Here is a 20,733-nt window from a genome sequence, read left to right on the forward strand (position 1 = left end):
GAGCTCAGAGGCATATCAAGGTATTATAATTCTCAAGGGTTTGGGGATTATGCAAAAAAAGATAAATTCACCTGTGCATAAGAAACAATTTCATCAAAGCTGTTAGACACAATCAGTGTTGCATTTCTGGTTTCATGGTGGGGGGGGGGGGGGGGGGAGGCAATATTGAGAATGATGGGAATTCTTTCCTGTACCACACAAACTATAATAGCCTACAGTCAAAGGACAACCTAACTTAGAAGAGAAAGAAGAATACTTGAAGTGGAAAGCAGTATTTCAAGGAAACGAAAAGCAATTTCAAATGGTTCAAACCCCATGACCAGATCTAACCAACATGCACCAAGATCTCACTTGGCTGGTAAGAGGTACCCCCTTAGTCAATGCTTTCCTTCTCAGACAACATATGTACCCAATGAATGTACCCTGCCCTTGGGGTGGCTGCATTGGGGAAGAAAAAGTCACCCACCTCTTTGCAGAATGATGATTTGCTAAGAGAGTGTGGAAATGGATACAATGATTTGTGTCCCAGTTCATCCCCAGCAAATGGGTAACAGAGAACTCTTTGATCTATGGGACACACCAAGACAGATATCAAGCACCAATGGAAGGTCATCAACTCAATGAAAGATACCCATTGGTCTGCCCAAATCTTGCTGGTCATCCAGCACAGGAAGATATCTGTAACAGAATACTACAGACTGGCAGAGTCTCCAGGCTGCAGTAGTATGTGCTGAGAGATGCACTCAGTGTAACCAATGCTGAAGTTCTGTGAGGAAAGACAACAGTCTATGGTCCTTCCACTATTACAAAGAGAGGAGCAGAGTTGGGTCAAGATAATATATATTATCATGAATGAAGTCTACCACTGAGATTTAAAAAAGCATCAATGGATGGGAAGATTTAAGTACAGTAGATTCCAGTTCATTGGGACACATTGGGACCAGTATATTTTGGCCCAATTAAAACCAATTAGCTGGTTTCATAGAAATAGTTATAAAGGTATAAAAAGACAAGCTACCATTTAACTGAGTAACAAATTATGTATTTAAATGAAACACAAAACAAATTCTATCACTATCAATACTATTACAGTACTATAAAACTGTATGTTAGTTCCTAATAATTATCAGAGAAATTAATTCAGTGTGCACTGCCGTATTCTTTTAATTGACTGTAAATGAACAAAATCAGTGTAAACTCCTACTGCAGATAACAGAATGACTTCATACAATGCTATTCAAGATTGCATTCTTCAAATCTTCATTTTCATTGTAACATTCAAGATGATTGTTGTTAGCTTCAAATTCCTTGTAGTTTCTAATTTGTTGAAGTAGTGAAATCATTTTATTTTCACTCCTGGTTGTTTCTGGCATCTCTAAGCCTGGATGCTTGAAAATGCAGCGTGCAGAAGAGCTCTGAATTGTCTTTCTGCTTATTTCTTGCCAGCTATCAGTGACAAAAATCACGGCTTTTTGAACATATATGCAACTGATGGTATTTAAGAAATGTTTATTCTCAGCACGGTGTAGTGTCTAATGGCCAAACAAGTACACGTTAGAAACTATTCAGCAACAGTCTCCTGCTCCCACTAAGTGGCATAGTGTCCTAAACAAACGAAGGGAACCCCAGCTATTTTCTCAATTAGTTTTTGTTCTTTAAGAGTTGATCCAAGTACCGTAGATGCCGGACTACAGAGCGTACCTGATTAAAAGCCGCACGCTCTAATTTTAGAAAGAAAATCAATTTTGTACTTGTACAAGCCGCACCGGATTTTAAGCCGCAGGTGTCCCATGTTGTAATATGAGATATTTACACAGAAAGATATTACACGTGAGGATTTTTTAACTTTTAATTAAATCCGTATGGTAACATAAACAAATACATACTGCAAATGCTTTTTTTTGAACAGTGCCTGTAACACAGCTACTTTTAAATATACCTACGTATCGGTAACACACAAATTACATTGCGTATACTTTTTTACTGAACAGTGCACGAACAACATTCCAATATCTCCTAACGACTGGTAAAAAAATATATATACTGCAGCCTACCAGGAAAAGTTATTGATCGCCTTTAACTTAAAAGCTGCATCATATGCTTTTCTTCGAGTGTTTTCCATGTTGATGAGGGTGAGTACAAATGACTGATTTACAATAATTTAATTGTGAAAGTGCGCTTGATTTATCGTACAATTTCATTGGACCTCCGTGAACTACTCATCAATTTTATTGGTCTTGCTATGATCCCAGCCCCCTCCTTTGTGAGAATCGCAAGAGCACCCGTCCGGTGGGGGGGGGGGGGGGGGGTCAGTAGACCCAGTCGGAGAGAGAGAGAGAGAAACGTGCTGGTACGAATCCCGTAACTGGAGAACTTACCAGCAAAGATAGAGAGGTCTGTTGAAGTCTGATGTCACTATTTTCAAACGTTTTATTCATAAAGGGACACAAAAGTAGGGTTAATACAAACATTCAGAGACAATAGTCGCTGTTGTTATTCTGTATCCCTGGTGGGACCTGCAATTGGCACATTTCTCTCTCTCTCTCCGACTGGGTCTACTGACCCCCCCCCCCCCCCCCACCTTTCGATGGATGCTCTTGCGATTCTCACAAAGGAGGGGGCTGGGATCATAACAATACAAATTGCACGTTCCACCCGGGATACAGAATAAGGCGACAGCGACTATTGTCTCATGGAGACCACGTGAAAAGCCCTCGGGCAAGGTGGGCTGGTTGAGAGAGAGATTGCATCATCCCAACCTGATCGACTCCTGCGACCCCGTGAGGAAGTATAAAGGAGAGTCTCAGGGGGACAGCCCCTCAGACACACCCAGAAGACATGAGAGAGTGGTCCCGCAGCAGTGGGATGCCATTCTGAAGGAAGCCACGTGCGTTAGATTCCGGGATTGGAATTTGTGGCTGGAATCACAGGAAACCGCTTTTAACTAACATTGGGGAGAGGAAACCAACGCTCCCCCAATTTCACGTAAGCTTCATCAAGACTCGGCAAGTTCTTTCTCTTCTCCCCCAATCTCTCTCTCTCGGTCGCCCCACGTGAAACCCAGTGATTTTCAAAGGGCTGAGGCCGGCAGCCTTCTGAGAGACTTTTATATTTCCAACGGACAATCTATTAACCCCTAGACAACAACAGAGCTCACTTAATGATGAGTATTACTATACCTGCACTTTAGATTGAATGTTGACAATGTGCACTATCTGAATGTATGTATTAACCCTACTTTTGTGTCCCTTTATAAATAAAACGTTTGAAAATAGTGACATCAGACTTCAACGGACCTCTCTATCTTTGCTGGTAAGTTCTCCAGTTACAGGATTCATAACAGTCTACTGTTACGAGGCAAAATGTTTTTGGCGGCATGAAAAAAAACATGCATTAGCCGCACCATAGTATAGGCCGCAGTGTTGCTGCAGTGTTCAAAGCGTGGGAAAAAAGTAGCGGCTTATAGTCCGGAATTTACGGTAAGTGGCTGTACCGATGAACCGATGGCCCATTTAACTGAAATCCTCTATAATCAGATCAATAATCAAATACAAGATCCAGCAATGGATCTCTGATGAAGTAGTTTCAAAGGTACTTGATTCTCTTTGGAAGTTACAGTATCTCAGAAATGAACTCATAGTTTAAAGAAGCTAATGGTTATAATGATATTGCCATGTGTGTCGATACAGCACATCAGGGAATTGCTTACTATAAGAATAAAGTAAACACCCATTTGAAGTTTCTAAACCTTGTTAACTGTTAGTACAAGTAGAACATACCAGAATTTCAGCAGCATCTTAGGTCCAGCTTGGTCCAGCATTACAGATACTATGTTTAAGTCAGCTCACTCAAATTCATTCATATATCTAGATCTGTAATCTAATCTATTAAGAAACCATAGGAAATGTTGGCCTTTGATCACAAGTCATTGAGTGTTTCTTTTTCAGTAGCTGTTCTTCAGCTTGTGAAAGCTTACTAGGTTAGAATTTACCACTAAATATACAGTAGTATTGAACAATACCCTTTTGATACCTATATATGCAAAATGTAGGTGGCGGGGTGGAGATACATCTCTACCAAAGGAGGTACAAAGCACTTGCTCCCTCCACTAGCATGCAAGTCACCCTTAGGCAAGGTGAGGCACCTGCTTAGCCCCTGATGATGGTCACGTGAAGCCATGGGAGCAGGTGGTGGATAGTTGTATGAGCAGCTGGTGCCTATCACAATTCCTGGTTTTGCGAACACTGACCCCAGGTGGACAATCTCTGAAGAGTATTGATAATGGCTGGTGTCACCAGTCTTGTAAAGACACTGCCCAGAAAGCAGCAATGGAAAACCATTTCTGTAGAAAAATTTGCCAAGAACAAAATTGGTCATGAAACATGGTCACCTCTGTCATATGACATTGTATATAATGAAGACGATGACAGACAAAATGAGGGCACATGCATACCTATGATTATCTTCCTTTGTCAAAATGATATCTCATGCACATTAATATAGGATGACATTTTGTGTTACAGATTTCTCTCCAGCCCATTTTATTTCAAAACTATAACTAGTCAGTTGCAGTTCTTCTTGACCAACGTAAAAAAAATCCAGGTTACTGTGTTCAAAATGTCAGAACCTATATTTAGACATGCATTGTAAAACTACAGATATAGCTTGTAAAGAATAAAATTATATCGAGTCACCACATCCACTGAAGCAAAGCCAGATTTTGTTTGCATACATATTTGGCTGCAATATTAAAAGGTAAAAGTGACAATTATAGAACAGCTAGGTCAAATTACTGAACATATGAATTGCCACATCTATACTGTATGTTTGTCTATACCAGGGGTCGGCAACCCGCGGCTCCGGAGCCGCATGCTTTTCTTTCATCTCTGTGCTGTGGCTCCCCGTGGTTTGTTAGTTTTTGAAATGTAATTCGAAATTTGAAGATTATGGTGATCTTGTAAAATCTAAATAAAAAGTTGTGGCGACCCCATTTCCTGGCACATCCGAACCGGCTCACAATTAGCCACCATTCCGGCTAAGGGAGATAGCCTACGGGGGTTTGTGAGAACGTGTCTTTTGGAGCATCCCACGGGGGGCGGGTTGAGGGAGGCTTTAAAGCAAGGCTGTTTAGTTCGAATAAAGTTATCTTTGACTGCAATGTCGTTATTTTAGCGCTGCGTGTAGCACATCGCCACAACGTGTTTTTTATCGCTATTAATATACGTCACCACTGCCAATCCCTGACACCCACCAGTGCACGATTTCTTTTAATTTTTCAATCGAGTAACCTTCAACCCAATGTCTTTTTTTCGGAGTTCAAAATGTTTTTGTTGCATGCAGAAATGTAATTTCGTTTTCTCTGCAGGAGGAGTTCATCAATTTCATAAATGCAACACATTATAGTTTGTTTATACATAGCATAAAGGCAAAAAAAACGTTGTATGCAGTGTTATTTCATTTTAAATGTCAAACGGGTTTTGTGGCTCCCAGTGTTTTCTTTTCTGTGGGAAATGGGTCCATATGGCTCTTTCGGTGGTAATGGTTGCCAACCCCTGGTCTATACTGTATGTTCATCATTGTCATTAGGTCGCATCTGGGATTTCCAGTTGGCGGACGATTTCCCTCCACGCTGCTCTGTCCCAACACTTGTCTACAACATTCCTGGTCTTGTCCAGCTTGGTCCAATCCTTGATGTTATCCAGCCACGTTGTTCTTTGCCTTCTTCCTCCTTTCTTTCCCTCCACCTTTCCATATAGCAAGTCTGACAAGATGTCATCTCTCTGCATAACGTGTGCACAATAAGCAACTTTCAACTTTACGATCTTCTCCAGCAGTATCCGTGGTCTATCAACTTCGGACAAAACCCTCTCATTTGAGACTTTCTCTGCCTAGCTGATCTTCAACATTCGTCAACAGCACCACATTTCAAAAGCATTAATTCATTTAATGTCATCCTTCATCAGGGTCCATGTTTCTGGTCCATACCTCAGCAATGACCAGACGTAACACTCGAGGAAGCGGATTATACTGTGGATATCTACCTTCCGATTGCATAGTAGATCTTTTAACTTCATGAACTGGGTCTTAGCCATACCTATTCTCCTTCTGATCTCAACTTCACATCTCCCATCATCTGTCAGACAACTGTCAAGATAACCAAACTTTCACACCTGTTCAATGTCTTGTCCATTCACTTGTAACGATACCATCATAAATGAGTCTTTAGTGTTTGTTTTGATTACCACTATCGATTTTGTTTTCTTAGGGTTGATTTTTAGTCTGTATTCAAGGCTTTTCTCATTCACTTCATTCAGCATGATTCGCAGTTCACATTCGCTGTCAGCTAACAACGCGGTGTCATCCGCATACCTGATGGTATCTACCTTCCAGCCTCCGATTGGAATACCTGTCCCCTGATGGTCACATTCCTGAAAAATCCATTCTCCGTAAAAGTTGAATAAATCCAGCAAGCCAACACAACCTTGCCTCATGCCTCGCTTAATACATGCCCATGGTGATAGTTAATTTTCTACCCTGACCGCCACTTTCTGATTCCAATACAAGTTCCTTATTATTTGCACATTCTCCCATCCCAGATCGTACTTGTTCAGCACCTCTATTACTTTCTCGTGTCTTACTTTATCAAAAGCATTTTCATGTCAATAAAGCATAAGTAGTTGGTCATCAGAGATGGAAAGTGCGACTTGGAGTCTAAAAGTCAGAAAGGCAGCCAGTGAAGATAAGATTTCCACTGAAATTCTGAAATCACTTGGTCCGAAGGGAAAAACGAACCTTTTAGCGATACTAAACAACAGTTATATGACAGGAAATCTTCCGGAGGACTTCCTCAAATCAGTATTTATCGCCTTACCAATAAAGCCAAGACGATAAAATGCAACGAACACAAGACGATAAGCATAATGTCTCACTGCATCAAGTTACTGTTGAAAATAGTGTTGAGCAGAATGAAAGGTACAATCAGCGATGAAATTGGAGAAACAGTTTGGTTTTCGTAAAAGCTCAGGAATAAGAGAAGGAATATTTGCGTTGAGAAACATCATGGAGAGACGTTTTGAGGCACAAAAGACCATTTACTTATGCTTTATACTGTATGTTCACAATTCAACAAATATCATTCCACTGGGATACAAATACAAGAGGTGATTGATAAGTTTGTGGCCTGGTACCTAACACATTTATTTTTCCTACATTTACACATTTAGTCCAGCGGTCGTGGCGCATATAGATCCCTTCTTTGTAGAAGTCAGTGTCTTGGACCTCCAGAAGTGGTCCACAGCAGGGGTGAATGATATGTTCGTGGCCTAAGGTAGAAGCAGGTGGGTTATTAACTTCAAACTTTCTGCATTTATCACTCAAAGAGTTGAACTGCATGTGCATGTAATGAGAGTGTCTTGGACCTCCAGGTGGTCCTCATCAGGGGTGATTGAGAAATTCATGGCCTGAGGTAAAAGGAGGTGAGTTATACAGCTCTCGTACATGCACGTGCAGTTAAACTCTTTGAGTGATAATGCAGAAAGTTTGACGTTAATAACTCATCTCCTTCTACCTTAGGCCACGAACTTATGAATCACCCCACTGTGGACCACTTCTACAAAGAAGGGATCCATATGCTCCACAACCGCTGGACTAAGTGTGTACATGTAGGAAGGGACTATGTTGAAAAATAAATGTGCTAGCTTTTCTAAAATGTGCTAGGTTTTCTAGAATTGGACCACTTCTACCTTAGGCCATAAACTTATCAATCATCCCTCATAGGATATAGCTTAATAATTCACTTGTTTTCACTTCTAATTGAGTGTTTCCAAATGGTTTAAAAATCCTTGGTTTTGTTTCAAATCACTACATACTTGAACAATATACTAATTTGGGGCTTCACTAGAAATGACAGACATTTATCGGTGTTTTGTCAATTTTTTGATCTCAGACTTTGCTTGCATTTTTCAGTAGAATCATAGTGCAGATAAACTGAGAAATTATTTTTAACAGAAAGGATGAAACAATTCATACTTAAATGACACACAGGCTTTTACATAACACTCAAGTTCTCCTATTCTTTGGTGATGATTTGACAAAACTACCATTAGTGCTCTCTGCAAATATAAATGTCACATTATCCCTGAAACAAGAGACTGACTTACACTCATTCTGACAGATTTGTAAACATGTATTCAAAAGTTCAGTCACAAAATATATCCTGGATCAAAGACATGAAATAATGCTTTTCAATACTATATTAAAAAGACAATTTAGGTTTCTAAAGCCTCAGGTCATCTTAGAGCTCTTCACTGTCAAGGCATTATTTTGAAGTGCAGATATTACTGTAGAAAATTTCAATCAATTTCAGAAAAGGAAGCACCCATAAACAGCAATAACATGACCAGATAATCTATATGGTTGCCATGTTGATTGTGGGGAAAAACTATGTACCATAACACTGATAATTACCCTTTTTTTAAAATGGCAGCTTTTACATAAACTGGGATGGTAGTGCCTCATTCAACCCTTACAATACACCCTTGGTACTAATTTGTAGTTTCAGAATGGGAGTTAATGCTCAAGTTTCTGCTGTGGGACTTAAACCTATATAGCCTTCTGGCGCATCGACTAGAATACTACTAAGTGTCTTATAATAGTCAGGTATTTGTAATAAAAATAGAAAATACTGGAAATATTCAACCAGTTTGGCAGTATCTATGGAGAGCAAAGAAAGGTGAATATGCTCGATCACAATGCTTAATCAGAACTAATGAAATGTTAACTTCAAACGATCTTCAAAATTCAACTGTTCTTTGCAGCAAACAGGTCTCTTTTTCAAAAATTGATTATTTCCATTCGTCAAAAGCACACAAAAATCACTGGCTATGGTAACCATACCTAACCATTATTGTAATGAATGGCATTCAAGGCACATAAAGCTGATAAGAAAGTACAATTATTAAATGTAGAGAGAAGAAAACAATTCTGTCATTTGTATGAATGAATGTACAGCAGAGTTTTGAATTTAGACCTGTGGGATCTTGTTTATATGTATGGCCATCCATAAATGGCTCTCTTTCAGAATCAATAAAGGCAATGTAGTAAAGCCATCTATGTTCACAACTCTGGGATGACTTGCATTGCTACTATTCATTTGGAAGACAGGGAGCCGTTAAGTTCTAAAAATATTTCAAATCAGCAGCACCATTTTTTACTCCGGTCACAAAGTGTTCTTGCAACTAATGTCAGCTGAAGGCTAATTTGAATTAGAATATCCTTCAAGATGCAGTAAAGTTTTCACTAGCAAGATACTCAAAATTTAAATTCTAGTTTGGATGATCAGAAAGATGTGCATTTTTAACAATTCAAAAGCAAGGGTGCTTCTTTAAAATCTGACTTTAAAAAGTGTAACGGGAAGGATTGAACTTACCATTGTGAGAGTGAATGGATGGCTCTCAAACGCTGACACACTTGGACAGTGCAGAACAATGTACTAAATAAAATGCAAGGAGAGAAAGAATTAGTTAATCCAAAAATAATTGATGTTTATGAGGAATACTAGGACAAAATTGGATTTTTCTTTCTTAAATATCACATTCAAATCTTGCAATTCACTTTAAGTGTAGAAAGCCAAGGCATGGCCATATGACAAGTATCGTGAAGACTTAAAATTCTTGATCCTCTTTCATTCTCCAATTAGATCTTGCTAAATCTGTATGTTATTTTCAGTTTCCTGCATATCTGCAAACTCTTAATACAACAGCCTCAATAAAATGTATCACCCTTATTTTTCACATTTACTTTTGATTTTGCTCCAACATCTTATTGGGCAACGAGTTATAAATTTCTACTACCCCTGTTGCATATTCTCTTTTGACAGAACTTTGCAAATGTTTATGCTATACCCTCTCTTCCCATGTTTCTCCACTTCTACATTAATGGTAATAGATTCATTTTATTTCTATTAATCATCTTAAACACTCAAATCAGACTGAATCAGCCAGAACCATTTGAACACAAGCCTAGTCTTCTACCTCTTGCCAGAAAGATGAGGACAATTAGACTTTTTTTTTATTCTTACTCATCGCATTTAAATTTTGAAATTAATTCCTTGTGGAAACCAAAACATAATCAACTACTACATTTCCCAGTGAAATGTTACAGCACTTGACAGATTACATTTCACTAATCCGAGTTTTAATTGGCTGTCTTCATTTACAATAATTTGGCATAATTTTGTTTTCTGATTGAATAATTTGTAGCTGATTTTATATCCTGTTTATACTGGAGCCACTATTTTTCCATCCATTTTTTATTGGTTGTCCTTTGGAAATTTGACACTCGATATTTCTGTTGCAATGATCTGAAAACCTTGTAATTTTCTGCAAATTCTGAAACACAGCTCCTTGTGATTTAAACATTCGGATTAGGTTTCAGCTTCTTTTAGAGTCGGTTTTACATCCGTTAACATTCCAACAGTTTCTGACTCACTCAATAAATGGCTTCCTGTCTGTTGCTGACCCCAAAATCACTCAGCTAAAGCAACTCTTACCCCATGCCCAGCTCCCACAATCTCCTATGTGTCAAGACAGCCCAAGTTCTCATTCACGTCCTACACGAGAATTCTCACACACTCCCCCATAAACCATCATTGCTCCAGAACATTGATTTCTGATGTTTCCAATGCTCCAGGCCCACAATGCTAGGTACAGTCCTCTCTGACCCCTTTCTGCAAATATCCCACAATCAATCTGATTTCGCCAGTTTGTTCGGCCAATATGAAGTCTTTGCACAAAGTATACAAGGTCTATTCCATTACACACAATGTCTGGCTCTTTGTGGGAAGCAAAATTTCAGTGCTAGTTCTCTCTGAGGCTCCATGCCAGGTTCCTCCAGTTCAGCATTATTTTAACACATCTTTTCCTGCTCGGTAAAATTTGTAGTCCATGTGGTATTCCAAAAAGATTTATTCAGGTCATTGGAAAAATTCTGCAGTGAATATTTCGGAGATTAAATGACCATTAGTTTTCCTTCTATTGGGAGTTTATTTGAGTATAACATTAATTTAAATCTCCTGACAAGTCTGAACTATACAGCTTTCTCTCTATTATTTTAAAACAAGGCATGATATTGACTACATTCAAAAGAAGGAAAATTTGGTGTCCAAAGCATGTCCCACAACAATACAGATTGATACCTTTCATTTGTGCCTATTACTCTTTCAGCCCCATTATCTTACAAGTCTGTACAACAGCAAGTATTTAGAAATGATGACTCATTTGTTACTTGAACTTACCTGACCTGGCCTTGCTGTGAAATTATCTTTCACCATTCGTACCTCTATCACATCACAGGGATGAGAATTCACTGAGATGATGGTTACTGGTTTATTGCTCCGAATATATCGATACAGCCTTTCTGCACAATAGAGACAGAGAGGACCAGACACCCAAAACCATGTCTTCAAAATAAAGAAAATATTCTGATTAGAAAAAAATGACAAGCCAGGTGTGGAGATCAGTTCATCCAATTATTTCATTGTTAGTTTCAGCTACAAACATGAGCTTTAAAAAATCTACATCCCAAAAACATAGTTCCACCTAAACAGTGATGAGCTTCTGGTCAAATCTGAGCAAGGTTGAGCATTTTTCATAATTTAAGTGGAAAGTGGCAAAACTTATATTCGTCATTATTACAAGTACGTATTGCTTTTGGTGAACAAAAAAGGTGCCTTCTTGAATGGCAATCACAATAACAAAAATTATTCTTAGTCAATTTTAGAGATATTTATGTGATCAGTATCTAAGTTGTAACATTGAATATCAAATGCATTTCATTATAAAAGTTGCACATCTGTTGTGGACTCAAAACATTGATTGAATTTTAAGTTTGGAGTGTTGAAAGATGAAGCACATTCTCTGCTAATGTTAAGCTAATTATGGAAACTTTAAGTGGTACAATGCACAGCAGGTAAAGTTGCTGCCTCACAGTTTAAGTCCCTCAATTTATCCAGACCTCCAGAATTGTTTGTACGGATTTTACATACTATCAATGAGGCTGCACAAGCTTCCACTAGGAACTCCAGTTCCCCCCCCCCCCCCCCCCTTTGATCCATAGACTTGCAGGTTGCTTGGTTAATTAACCTTTGCAAAATTTCCCCAGGTGAGCAGCAGAATGTGAGTGGAGTTAATGGGAATGAGTGCTGTATAGTTTACATGGAAAGTTAATGAAGAACGGGATTGCTCTCCTGGGTCAACATAGTCTATATGGGCTGAAATATTGCAAGGAAATACGAAATGTAGAGATTGTGCATATCTTATTGTACTCAAAACACATCATCTCCTACCTTACCTGGTCCCACCTGCTCTATCACCTAATAGCTTCTGAAACACCCTTCCCTCTCACCTTTATAGTGACTTATCTTCCTTCTGTTCTCTTAGTTCTGACCCAAAATGACAACCAACCCTTTGCCTCCACAGGAAAAAAGGACCCTTGAATTAGCAATCAAGATAAGAGGGAAGAGCAGCCATTTAAAACTGATTTGTACATGAATTTCTTCTCATAAAAGGTGATGAATCTCTGGAATTTCCTGCCCTGATGGGTTGTGGAAGGTAGATCACTGGAGGCAGAGTTGAAGTTAAAATGGTGCTAACCGGCAACACCTTTGCCTGCATTTTCAGAATTGGTTCTATTTCCATCTTCAATCTCTATTTTTCCCTTTCAGGGCTCTTTTGAAGACCCTGACATGGACTTACACACTGACTTCGGTTCTTTGCGGGAATGGACCCATTCTCGGAGCTTCAGGACTGGCTGTTTGGTCAGCACGCCAAGGGTTCAGCCTGAGAGTCTGGCTCAGATTTGGAAGCTTAAGATCTCGGGTCTCTGGGATTGTAGATCAAGGATCGGTGTCATGGGGAGTTGGAAAATCTATTGCTGTGTGCCCGAAGACCCGGGATCTTTGCGATCTTCAGGCACAGAGCTCGAGAAAAGCAATGTAACAGACTTCTAACTTCATAAGCATGCGAGTTGTTTGTTATGTCTTCCCGCTCGCTGGGAAAATGGAGCCACCTCTTTCTCCCTTATTAGCGGGAGAGAGAACCTGAGGTATGCCGAATGCCGGGTGAAATGTGAAGTCTTTGGGGTAACTGCAAGTCTGTGTCTTTGCTATTGCTTCGCTCACGCTTGAGTGCTTGGTGGCGGTGCCAATGCTGGCTTTATTTTGCTGGTGGGGGGGGAGGGGGGATTGTTCCTCACTGCTGCTGACATGTGGGAGGGAGGAGAGCTGGAGGGACTTTGGGGTTCTTGCATTTAACTGTCATTCATTCTTTGTGGCACTTCTCTGTTTTCATGGATGTTGGTGAAGGAAAAGCATTTCAGGATGCATACTGTATACATTTCTGACATTAAATTAGACCTTTGAACTTAAAGGTGTTTTAACACTAAGTATCAAACAACAGAAATAATCTTTGGCATGTACAATTTCTTGAAAGAAGTGGCATGCATACAACTTTTTAAAACAAATTAGAAGGGGAAATAGTATTTTTGAAACTGAACCAAAACAAAAATAACTGAAAAATCATAGGTAATACATCAGTGATATTAAACCTGATCCCGATTCTAATTCTGTTTCTGTCCTGTTATATTTTCCCCCAGACTAAATGGCTAAAACTAGCTCAATGAACTGGGGTCCAAAAGGAAAACAGCAAGTTATGCTGTAAAATAGATGAGGCAGAATGGGAAGTGATTCAAAAAATGAGTAGGCTTCATGGTCATTGCTATGCTGTACATTTTTCATCATAAGGCAAAATTAGGTTATGAATGTTCTAGTATAAATACCCAAATCTTACATACCTCTTGTAAATTAGACTGAAATTTTGGGGCTTCAGTACAGATCCTCTGGAAGTTGTTTTCCAACCCAGGCTTTGGCTCAACATTGCTTTCTGGTGGATATTCAGATATAGGGATATCATCAATTAATGTTTTATTCAGATCAATGCAGCCAGGGGTGTGTTCATTCAAATTCGTCTGATATTTCAACATGCCCCTGAAAGAAATTGATATAAAAGTTTCTTTTTATCCTAAAACATGTAGTATACTTCACACTTTATGCAAATCATCCAGAAATTATTGCTTCTGGGTTCAACCTTATAAGGAACACATAAACAAATGTCCATCCCTTCCTTTATAAGCACATTCTCAGTTAATAATTGTTTAATAATATTCAAAACAGCCAGTCTATATGCAAACACAAGAAAATCTACAGATGCCGGAAATCCAAAGTAAAACACACAAAATTCTGGAGGAACTCAGCAGGCCAGACAGCAACTATGGAAATGAGTAAAACAGCTGACATTTTGGGTTGAGACCCTTCATCTGTATGCATATTGTTTAATTCCCAACAGAATCAGAACATACAAATTATTTGAGCTTTGTTTCAAATGTCATAATTCTACGACATTGTTGTTACAAAATCCAGTTAGAATCTCAAACTGTTTGTTCTAATTATGTTGAGAAAAATACCTGTATTGAAAACTCAAGGCTATTTTGAATCTTTCACAATCTGTCAATGTTACTTCCATGTTTGCATATAAAAGCAATAATTGTACAAGTTGAAAGCAATTTGAATATTATCAGTTAAAAATACCAGTTATTCTTATCTTTTGATATTGTTCTGTATAACAATCTCACAATTGCTGGACCATTAACAAATATGCTGTTCCGATGCCACACTTTACAGAACCATGCCATCCAGTTAGTCAAACATACAGAGAAATAATCGTCTTTATCAAGCTTCTACTCAGGTGATTTTTACCAAAGATGTTTAGAAATACAAATTCTCAGCAAGGCATTCCTACTTTTACATTAAAAATATACAACAGTGTTGTAGATTCTTTAAAAAAAACTCCAGTGTGTCCAAAAAGAAAGCAAAGTGATTGAATATTACCACAAGCAAGCTCACAAAGACCATATTATAATCCTTTAATGGCTTTTTCTGCTTGCACAGTGAAGATATTCAAAGAAGGCCATAAGATATAGGAGCAGAATTAGACCATTCAGCCTATCGTGTCTGCTCTGTCATTTGATTATGGCTGATTTATTATCCTCCTCTAGCCCATTCTCCTGCCTTCTCCCCATTACCTTTGATAACGTTACAAATGAAGACCCTATCAAACCCCACTTTAAACATATCCATTGAATTGGCCTCTGCCGCCATCTGTATCAATGAATTCTACAGATTCACCACTCTCTGGCTAAAGAAAATCCTCCTTATCTCTTTTCCAAAGGGACGTCCTTGAATTCCGAGCCTGGGCCGTCTGGCCATCGACTATCCCACTAAAGAAAACACCCTCTCCATATTCACTCTTTCTAGGTCTTTCAATACTCGATAGGTTTCAATAAGATCCCAACCACCCCCCCCCCCCCACTCTCATTCTTCTAAACGCCAGTGAATACAGGCCCAGAGCCATCAAACACACCTCAAATGTTAACCTTTTCATTTCCAGGATCACTCTCATGAACATTCGCTGGACTCTCTCCAAAGCCAGCACATCCTTTCTTAGATAAGGGGCTGAGAACTGCTCACCATATTTCAACTACAGTCTGGCCAATGCCTTATAAAGTATCAGCATTACACCCACTTTTAGATTCTAGTCCTCTTGAAAACAATGCTAACATTGCATTTGCCTTCCTTACCACTGACCCAACCCGTAAATTAACCAGGTCACAATCAGAATCATGTTTAATCACACTAGCATATGTCATGAAACCTGGTGCTTTGCAGTAGCAGTACATTGCAAAACATAGTAATAAAAACTATTAATTACAATAAGTATATACCGGGGGTCGGCAACCTGCGGCTCCCGAGCCATTTGTGGCTCTTTCACCTCTGTGCTGCGGCTCCCTGTGGCTTTGGGAAATAATTGGTCAGTATTTAATTAAAATGTATTTTATGTTAGTTTGTTAGCTTTTGAAATGTAATTCTAAATTTGAAGATTATGGTGATCTTGTACAATCTAAGTGTGGCGACACATTTCCTGGCACATCCGAAACGGCTCACTATTAGCCAGCATTCCGGCTAAGGGAGATAGCCTACGGGGGTTTGTGAGTACGCGTCTTTTGCAGCATCTGCATCCATGGGGGCTGGGTTGAGGGAGGCTTAAAAGCAAGGCTGTTTAGTTCGAATAAAGTTATTCGACTGCAGTTTACTGACTGCGTGAGCACACCGCTACAACGTGTTTTTATCGCTATTAATATACGTCACCACTGCCAATACCTGACACCCGCCAGTGCGCGATTTCTTTAATTTTTCGATCCAAGGTAAGCCAACTATGGAGAATTCTAAAAAAAGAAAAGTGACTGAAGAAAACAGAACGTTTAATGATACGTGGACAGATTCATTTGCTTTCACTGTTGACGAGACTGGTTTACCGGTATGCTTAATATGCAATGAGAAACTAGCAAACAACAAAAAGTCAAATGTCGCAAGGCATTTCCAGAGTAAACACGCAGCCTTTGCTCAAAAATATCCGGATGGAGATGAGAGAAAAAAAGCCGTTTCGGAACTGATGCGGAAGGTTGATCTGAGCAAAAATCATTTCCAGAAATGGATGAAGTCTGGAAAATCAACGACATACGCCAGTTATATTGCCGCTCAGGAAATAGTCAGGCACGGGAAGCAGTTTACAGATGGTGAATATATAAAAGAATCTTTCATTAAGATTTCAGAACATCTATTCATGGACTTTAAAAACAAGAGTGAAATTGTGCAGAAAATCAGGGATATGCCCCTCTCTGCAAAGACTGTCAAAGACAGAACCATAAAAATGGTAGAAGACATCACAAGACAGCAAATTAAAGACATCAATTCAGCTGTGGCCTACTCGATTGCCTGTGACGAGTCTAAAGACAAAGGTGATATTGAACAAATAGCGTTGTTCTGCCGGTATGTAAACTCTGCCGGGCCACAGGAAGAACTGATTGAGTTGATACCTCTAAAAGACCAAACACGGGGGGAGGACATCTGTGAGGCTGTCTTGAATTGTTTAAGAGCCAAAGGAATAAAGACCACCCATCTGGTGTCAGTAGCTACTGATGGGGCTCCGAATATGACGGGAACGCACAAGGGATTTGTGGCTTTACTGCAGAAGTCGCTGGACAGAAAGCTGCTGACTTTTCACTGCATCTTGCACCAAGAGGCACTGTGCGCTCAAACATTTCCTCCGGAATGCACAGAAGTAATGGATGTTGTCATTCAGATTGTCAATAAAATAATGGCAAAAAGTTTAAATCACCGTCAATTCCGTTTGTTACTGGACGAGATGGAAAGCGCATATTCTGATCTCCTGCTGCACAACAAAGTCCGGTGGCTGTCCAAAGGGGAGGTGCTGAAACGCTTTGTCGCGTGTCTGGAAGAAGTGAAAACTTTCCTGGGCAGCAAAGGGCTCACCTTTCCTGAGCTGGAACAGCCAGAGTGGCTGGAAAAGCTACACTTCATGGTAGACATGACAGCGCACCTGAACACGCTGAACACAGCTCTTCAGGGGAAAGGACGCACAGCCCTGCACATGTTGGAGGATGTTTTGGCATTCGAGCGCAAGTTGACAGTGCTTGCCAGAGATTTACAGAAAGGCACTTTGTCTCACTTCCCCAATTTGAGAGAGTTCAAACAAGGTCACGACATGATAATTTCGGAGTATTTACATTCTGCAATCATCGCAATGCAAACATCATTTGGGAAACGCTTCTGTGAGTTCAGAGAGGAAAAAAACACATTATCCTTCCCGGTCACTCCCTTAAGCATCGATCCTTCCCTACTGAATACGACTGCATTGGCAGGTGTGAGTCAACCTGATCTTGAGATGGAACTGGCCGACATAGCCGACAAAGACATATGGGTGTCCAAGTTTAGACGCTTGACAGCAGACCTTGAAGATGTTGCCCGTCAGAAGGCCGTTCTTGCTCAGAATCACAAATGGAGTGATATTGAAAACCTTCCAAAACCGGACAAACTTGTGTTCGAAACATGGAATGCTATGCCCGACATTTATGTAAACATGAAAAAGTATGCGCTTGGAGTCCTGTCGATCTTTGGATCCACATATGTATGTGAGCAGGTGTTCTCCAACATGAACTTTATTAAAAACAAACATCGCGCACGCCTCACAGATGACAGCTTGCGATCCTGTGTAAAGATGAAGGTGACGTCATACAGCCCTGATGTGCAGACGCTGTGCGCTGAGGTCCAGGAGCAGAAATCCCATTAACCAAGTATGATAAATATTTTAATTGCCTATTATTTTATGTATATTCATATTTTTTCATTGTTCAGTGAAATAGTCCTTTTATTTTTCAGGCTGACAGCTGGCTGATGTTATTTTTGGTTTGCTGCTGGCGGCAAATTTAAGTTTGGCGTTTTTCATAAATACAAGAAGGACTCAAATAGACGTTGAGTATTTTACTTAAAAGTAACCTTCAACCCAACGTCTTTTTTTCGGAGTTCAAAATGTTTTTGTTGCATGCAGAAATGTAATTTCGTTTTCTCTGCAGGAGTTCATCAATTTCATAAATGCAACACATTATAGTTTGTTTATACATAGCATAAAGGCAAAAAAAACGTTGTATGCAGTGTTATTTCATTTTAAATGTCAAACGGGTTTTGCGGCTCCCAGTGTTTTCTTTTCTGTGGGAAACGGGTCCAAGTGGCTCTTTCAGTGGTAAAGGTTGCTGACCCCTGGTATATACTATATAAGAAAATTAAATGTGCAAAGAGAGGGAAAATACGCGTAGTGTTCATGTGTTCATTGTCTATTCAGAAATCGATAGCAGAGGGGAAGAAGTTAATCCTGACATAGTGAATGTGTGTCTTCAGGCTTCTGTACCTCCTTCTTGATGAGAAGAGGGCATGACCTGAGTGGTGAGTCTCCCTATTAATAGATGCTGCCTTTCTGAGGCATCGGCTTTTGAAGGTGTCCTGGATGTTGGGGAGGCTAGTGCCCATGATGGAGCTGACTGTGTTTACAACTCTCTGCAGCTTTTTCGAATCCTGCAGAGACCCCTCCATACCAGATGGTGATGCAGCCAGTTAGAATGCTGTCCACAGTGTCTTTGTTAACAGATCAATTCTCCTCAAACTCCTAATGAAATATAACTGCTGTCATGCCTTCTTTGTAATTGCATCAATATGTTCGGTCCCGATAGATCCTCAGCGATGTCGACACCCAGCAACTTGAAAATCCTCACCCTTTCCACTTCTGTCCATTTTCTGAAGTTCATAAGTAATTCCTTGGTCTCACTGATGCTGAGTGCAAGGTTGCTGCTGTAACACCACTCAGTTAGCTGATCTCTCTCTCTTTGGAACTCCTCATCACCATAGAGGTCCTGCCAACAACAATTGTGTCATCAGCAAATTTATAGACGGTGTTTGAGCTGTGCCTAGCAACACAGTCATGGGTTTCCCAACCTGGGGTCCATGGAGCCCTTACTTAAGAATCCAGTTGCAGAGGGAGGTACAGAGGCTCACATTTTGAAGCTTGCTGATTAGAACTGAGGGTATAATGATGAACACTGAGCAGAACAAATTGTCAGCAGCCTGACATGGGTATTACTATTGTCCAGGCAATCCAAGACCAAATGGAGAGCGAGTGAGTTTGCACCTGCTATAGACCAAATGTGGTGATAAAATGTGTGCAGCAGGACCAAGTCCTTGTTTAGGTCGGAGTTGATTCTAGCCACGACCAACCTCTCAAAGTATTTCATCACAGTAGATGTGAATACCACTGGATGACAGTCGGTTGAGACAGTTAACCCTGCTCTTCTTGGCCACTGGTATAACTGTTGTCCTTTTGAAGCAGCTGGGAACCTGACTGCAGTAGTGAGAGATTGAAGATGTCCTTGAGCACCTCTGCCAGTTTGTTGGCACAGGTTTTATATGCTGAGAGTAAAGGAAAAGTCAGATGTTCAAACTTTAAGTGTAGGCGTGGGATGGCATGTTAAACATTTATAATGGTGGTGTAACAAAGGTAAAGTGTGTTGGGTCCTCTGGTTTCAGAAGTAATACATTGGCGCTAGTTGTTCAAAGCCTTCTTCATGCTGGCCTGGTTGCCCCGTATCTCTCCACACAGATGATTGTTGTTTTCTCTCAGTAATAAGTAGCTATGCTAATCAACTTGAAAATTAGAGAATATTCTTCTGCAGTTTATTCCATCTCCAAAAGTCATAATGCAAAATGACATTAATACAAAACTTTACTATTTCTGTCCTAACTCACATTAAATCCTGTTCAAGCATCACTATTGTCCTGCTAATTTACACAGGTGCCCAGTTAAACAAACTTCTGTTTAAAATTGTTTTCATATTGTTTCTTCTTAATGTAGCTTTCTAACTCTCTAATCTTCTCCAGTTCTACAATGCTTCAGACTCAAAGATTCTAATTTGTGTTTCTCGAGCATTCCTGAATTTACATACACCATTGTACTTTTAACTGTCAAAGCATATGCTCTAGTTTAAAGCTTTCTCTTTCACTGTTCTTTCCTTCCTTAGAACCAACCTTTTTGACTGAGCTTTGATTAAAATTTCAAGTCGCTCTGTTTCAGATTTATTTGATAGTACTGATACAACAGATCAAATGATGTCATGCTACTTTAAAAGTCCTACACAAGTACTGCTATGATCAGGTCCCTGAACCTGGAGACTATTACAATGGGCTCCATTTTGGTGCTGGTTTGTTTGTTCAAAACT

At 39.7% G+C, this 20,733-nt stretch overlaps 1 protein-coding gene across 2 annotated transcripts in view; it reads right to left on the minus strand.

Annotated features, from left to right (window-relative positions):
• Window positions 1-20,733, minus strand: part of LOC132391419 (NADPH oxidase 4) — a 151,314-nt gene that overhangs the window by 72,690 nt on the left and 57,891 nt on the right. For both annotated transcript variants that reach the window (XM_059964597.1, XM_059964598.1), the window contains exons 9-11: window positions 13,849-14,041; window positions 11,294-11,458; window positions 9,428-9,490 (exon numbers count right to left, since the gene is read on the minus strand). In XM_059964597.1, coding sequence (XP_059820580.1) covers window positions 9,428-9,490; window positions 11,294-11,458; window positions 13,849-14,041 — 421 coding nt within the window. The remainder of the gene's footprint in view (window positions 1-9,427; window positions 9,491-11,293; window positions 11,459-13,848; window positions 14,042-20,733) is intronic.

The sequence above is a fragment of the Hypanus sabinus genome, chromosome 3 (assembly GCF_030144855.1).
Source record: "Hypanus sabinus isolate sHypSab1 chromosome 3, sHypSab1.hap1, whole genome shotgun sequence".
Taxonomy (NCBI): domain Eukaryota; kingdom Metazoa; phylum Chordata; class Chondrichthyes; order Myliobatiformes; family Dasyatidae; genus Hypanus; species Hypanus sabinus.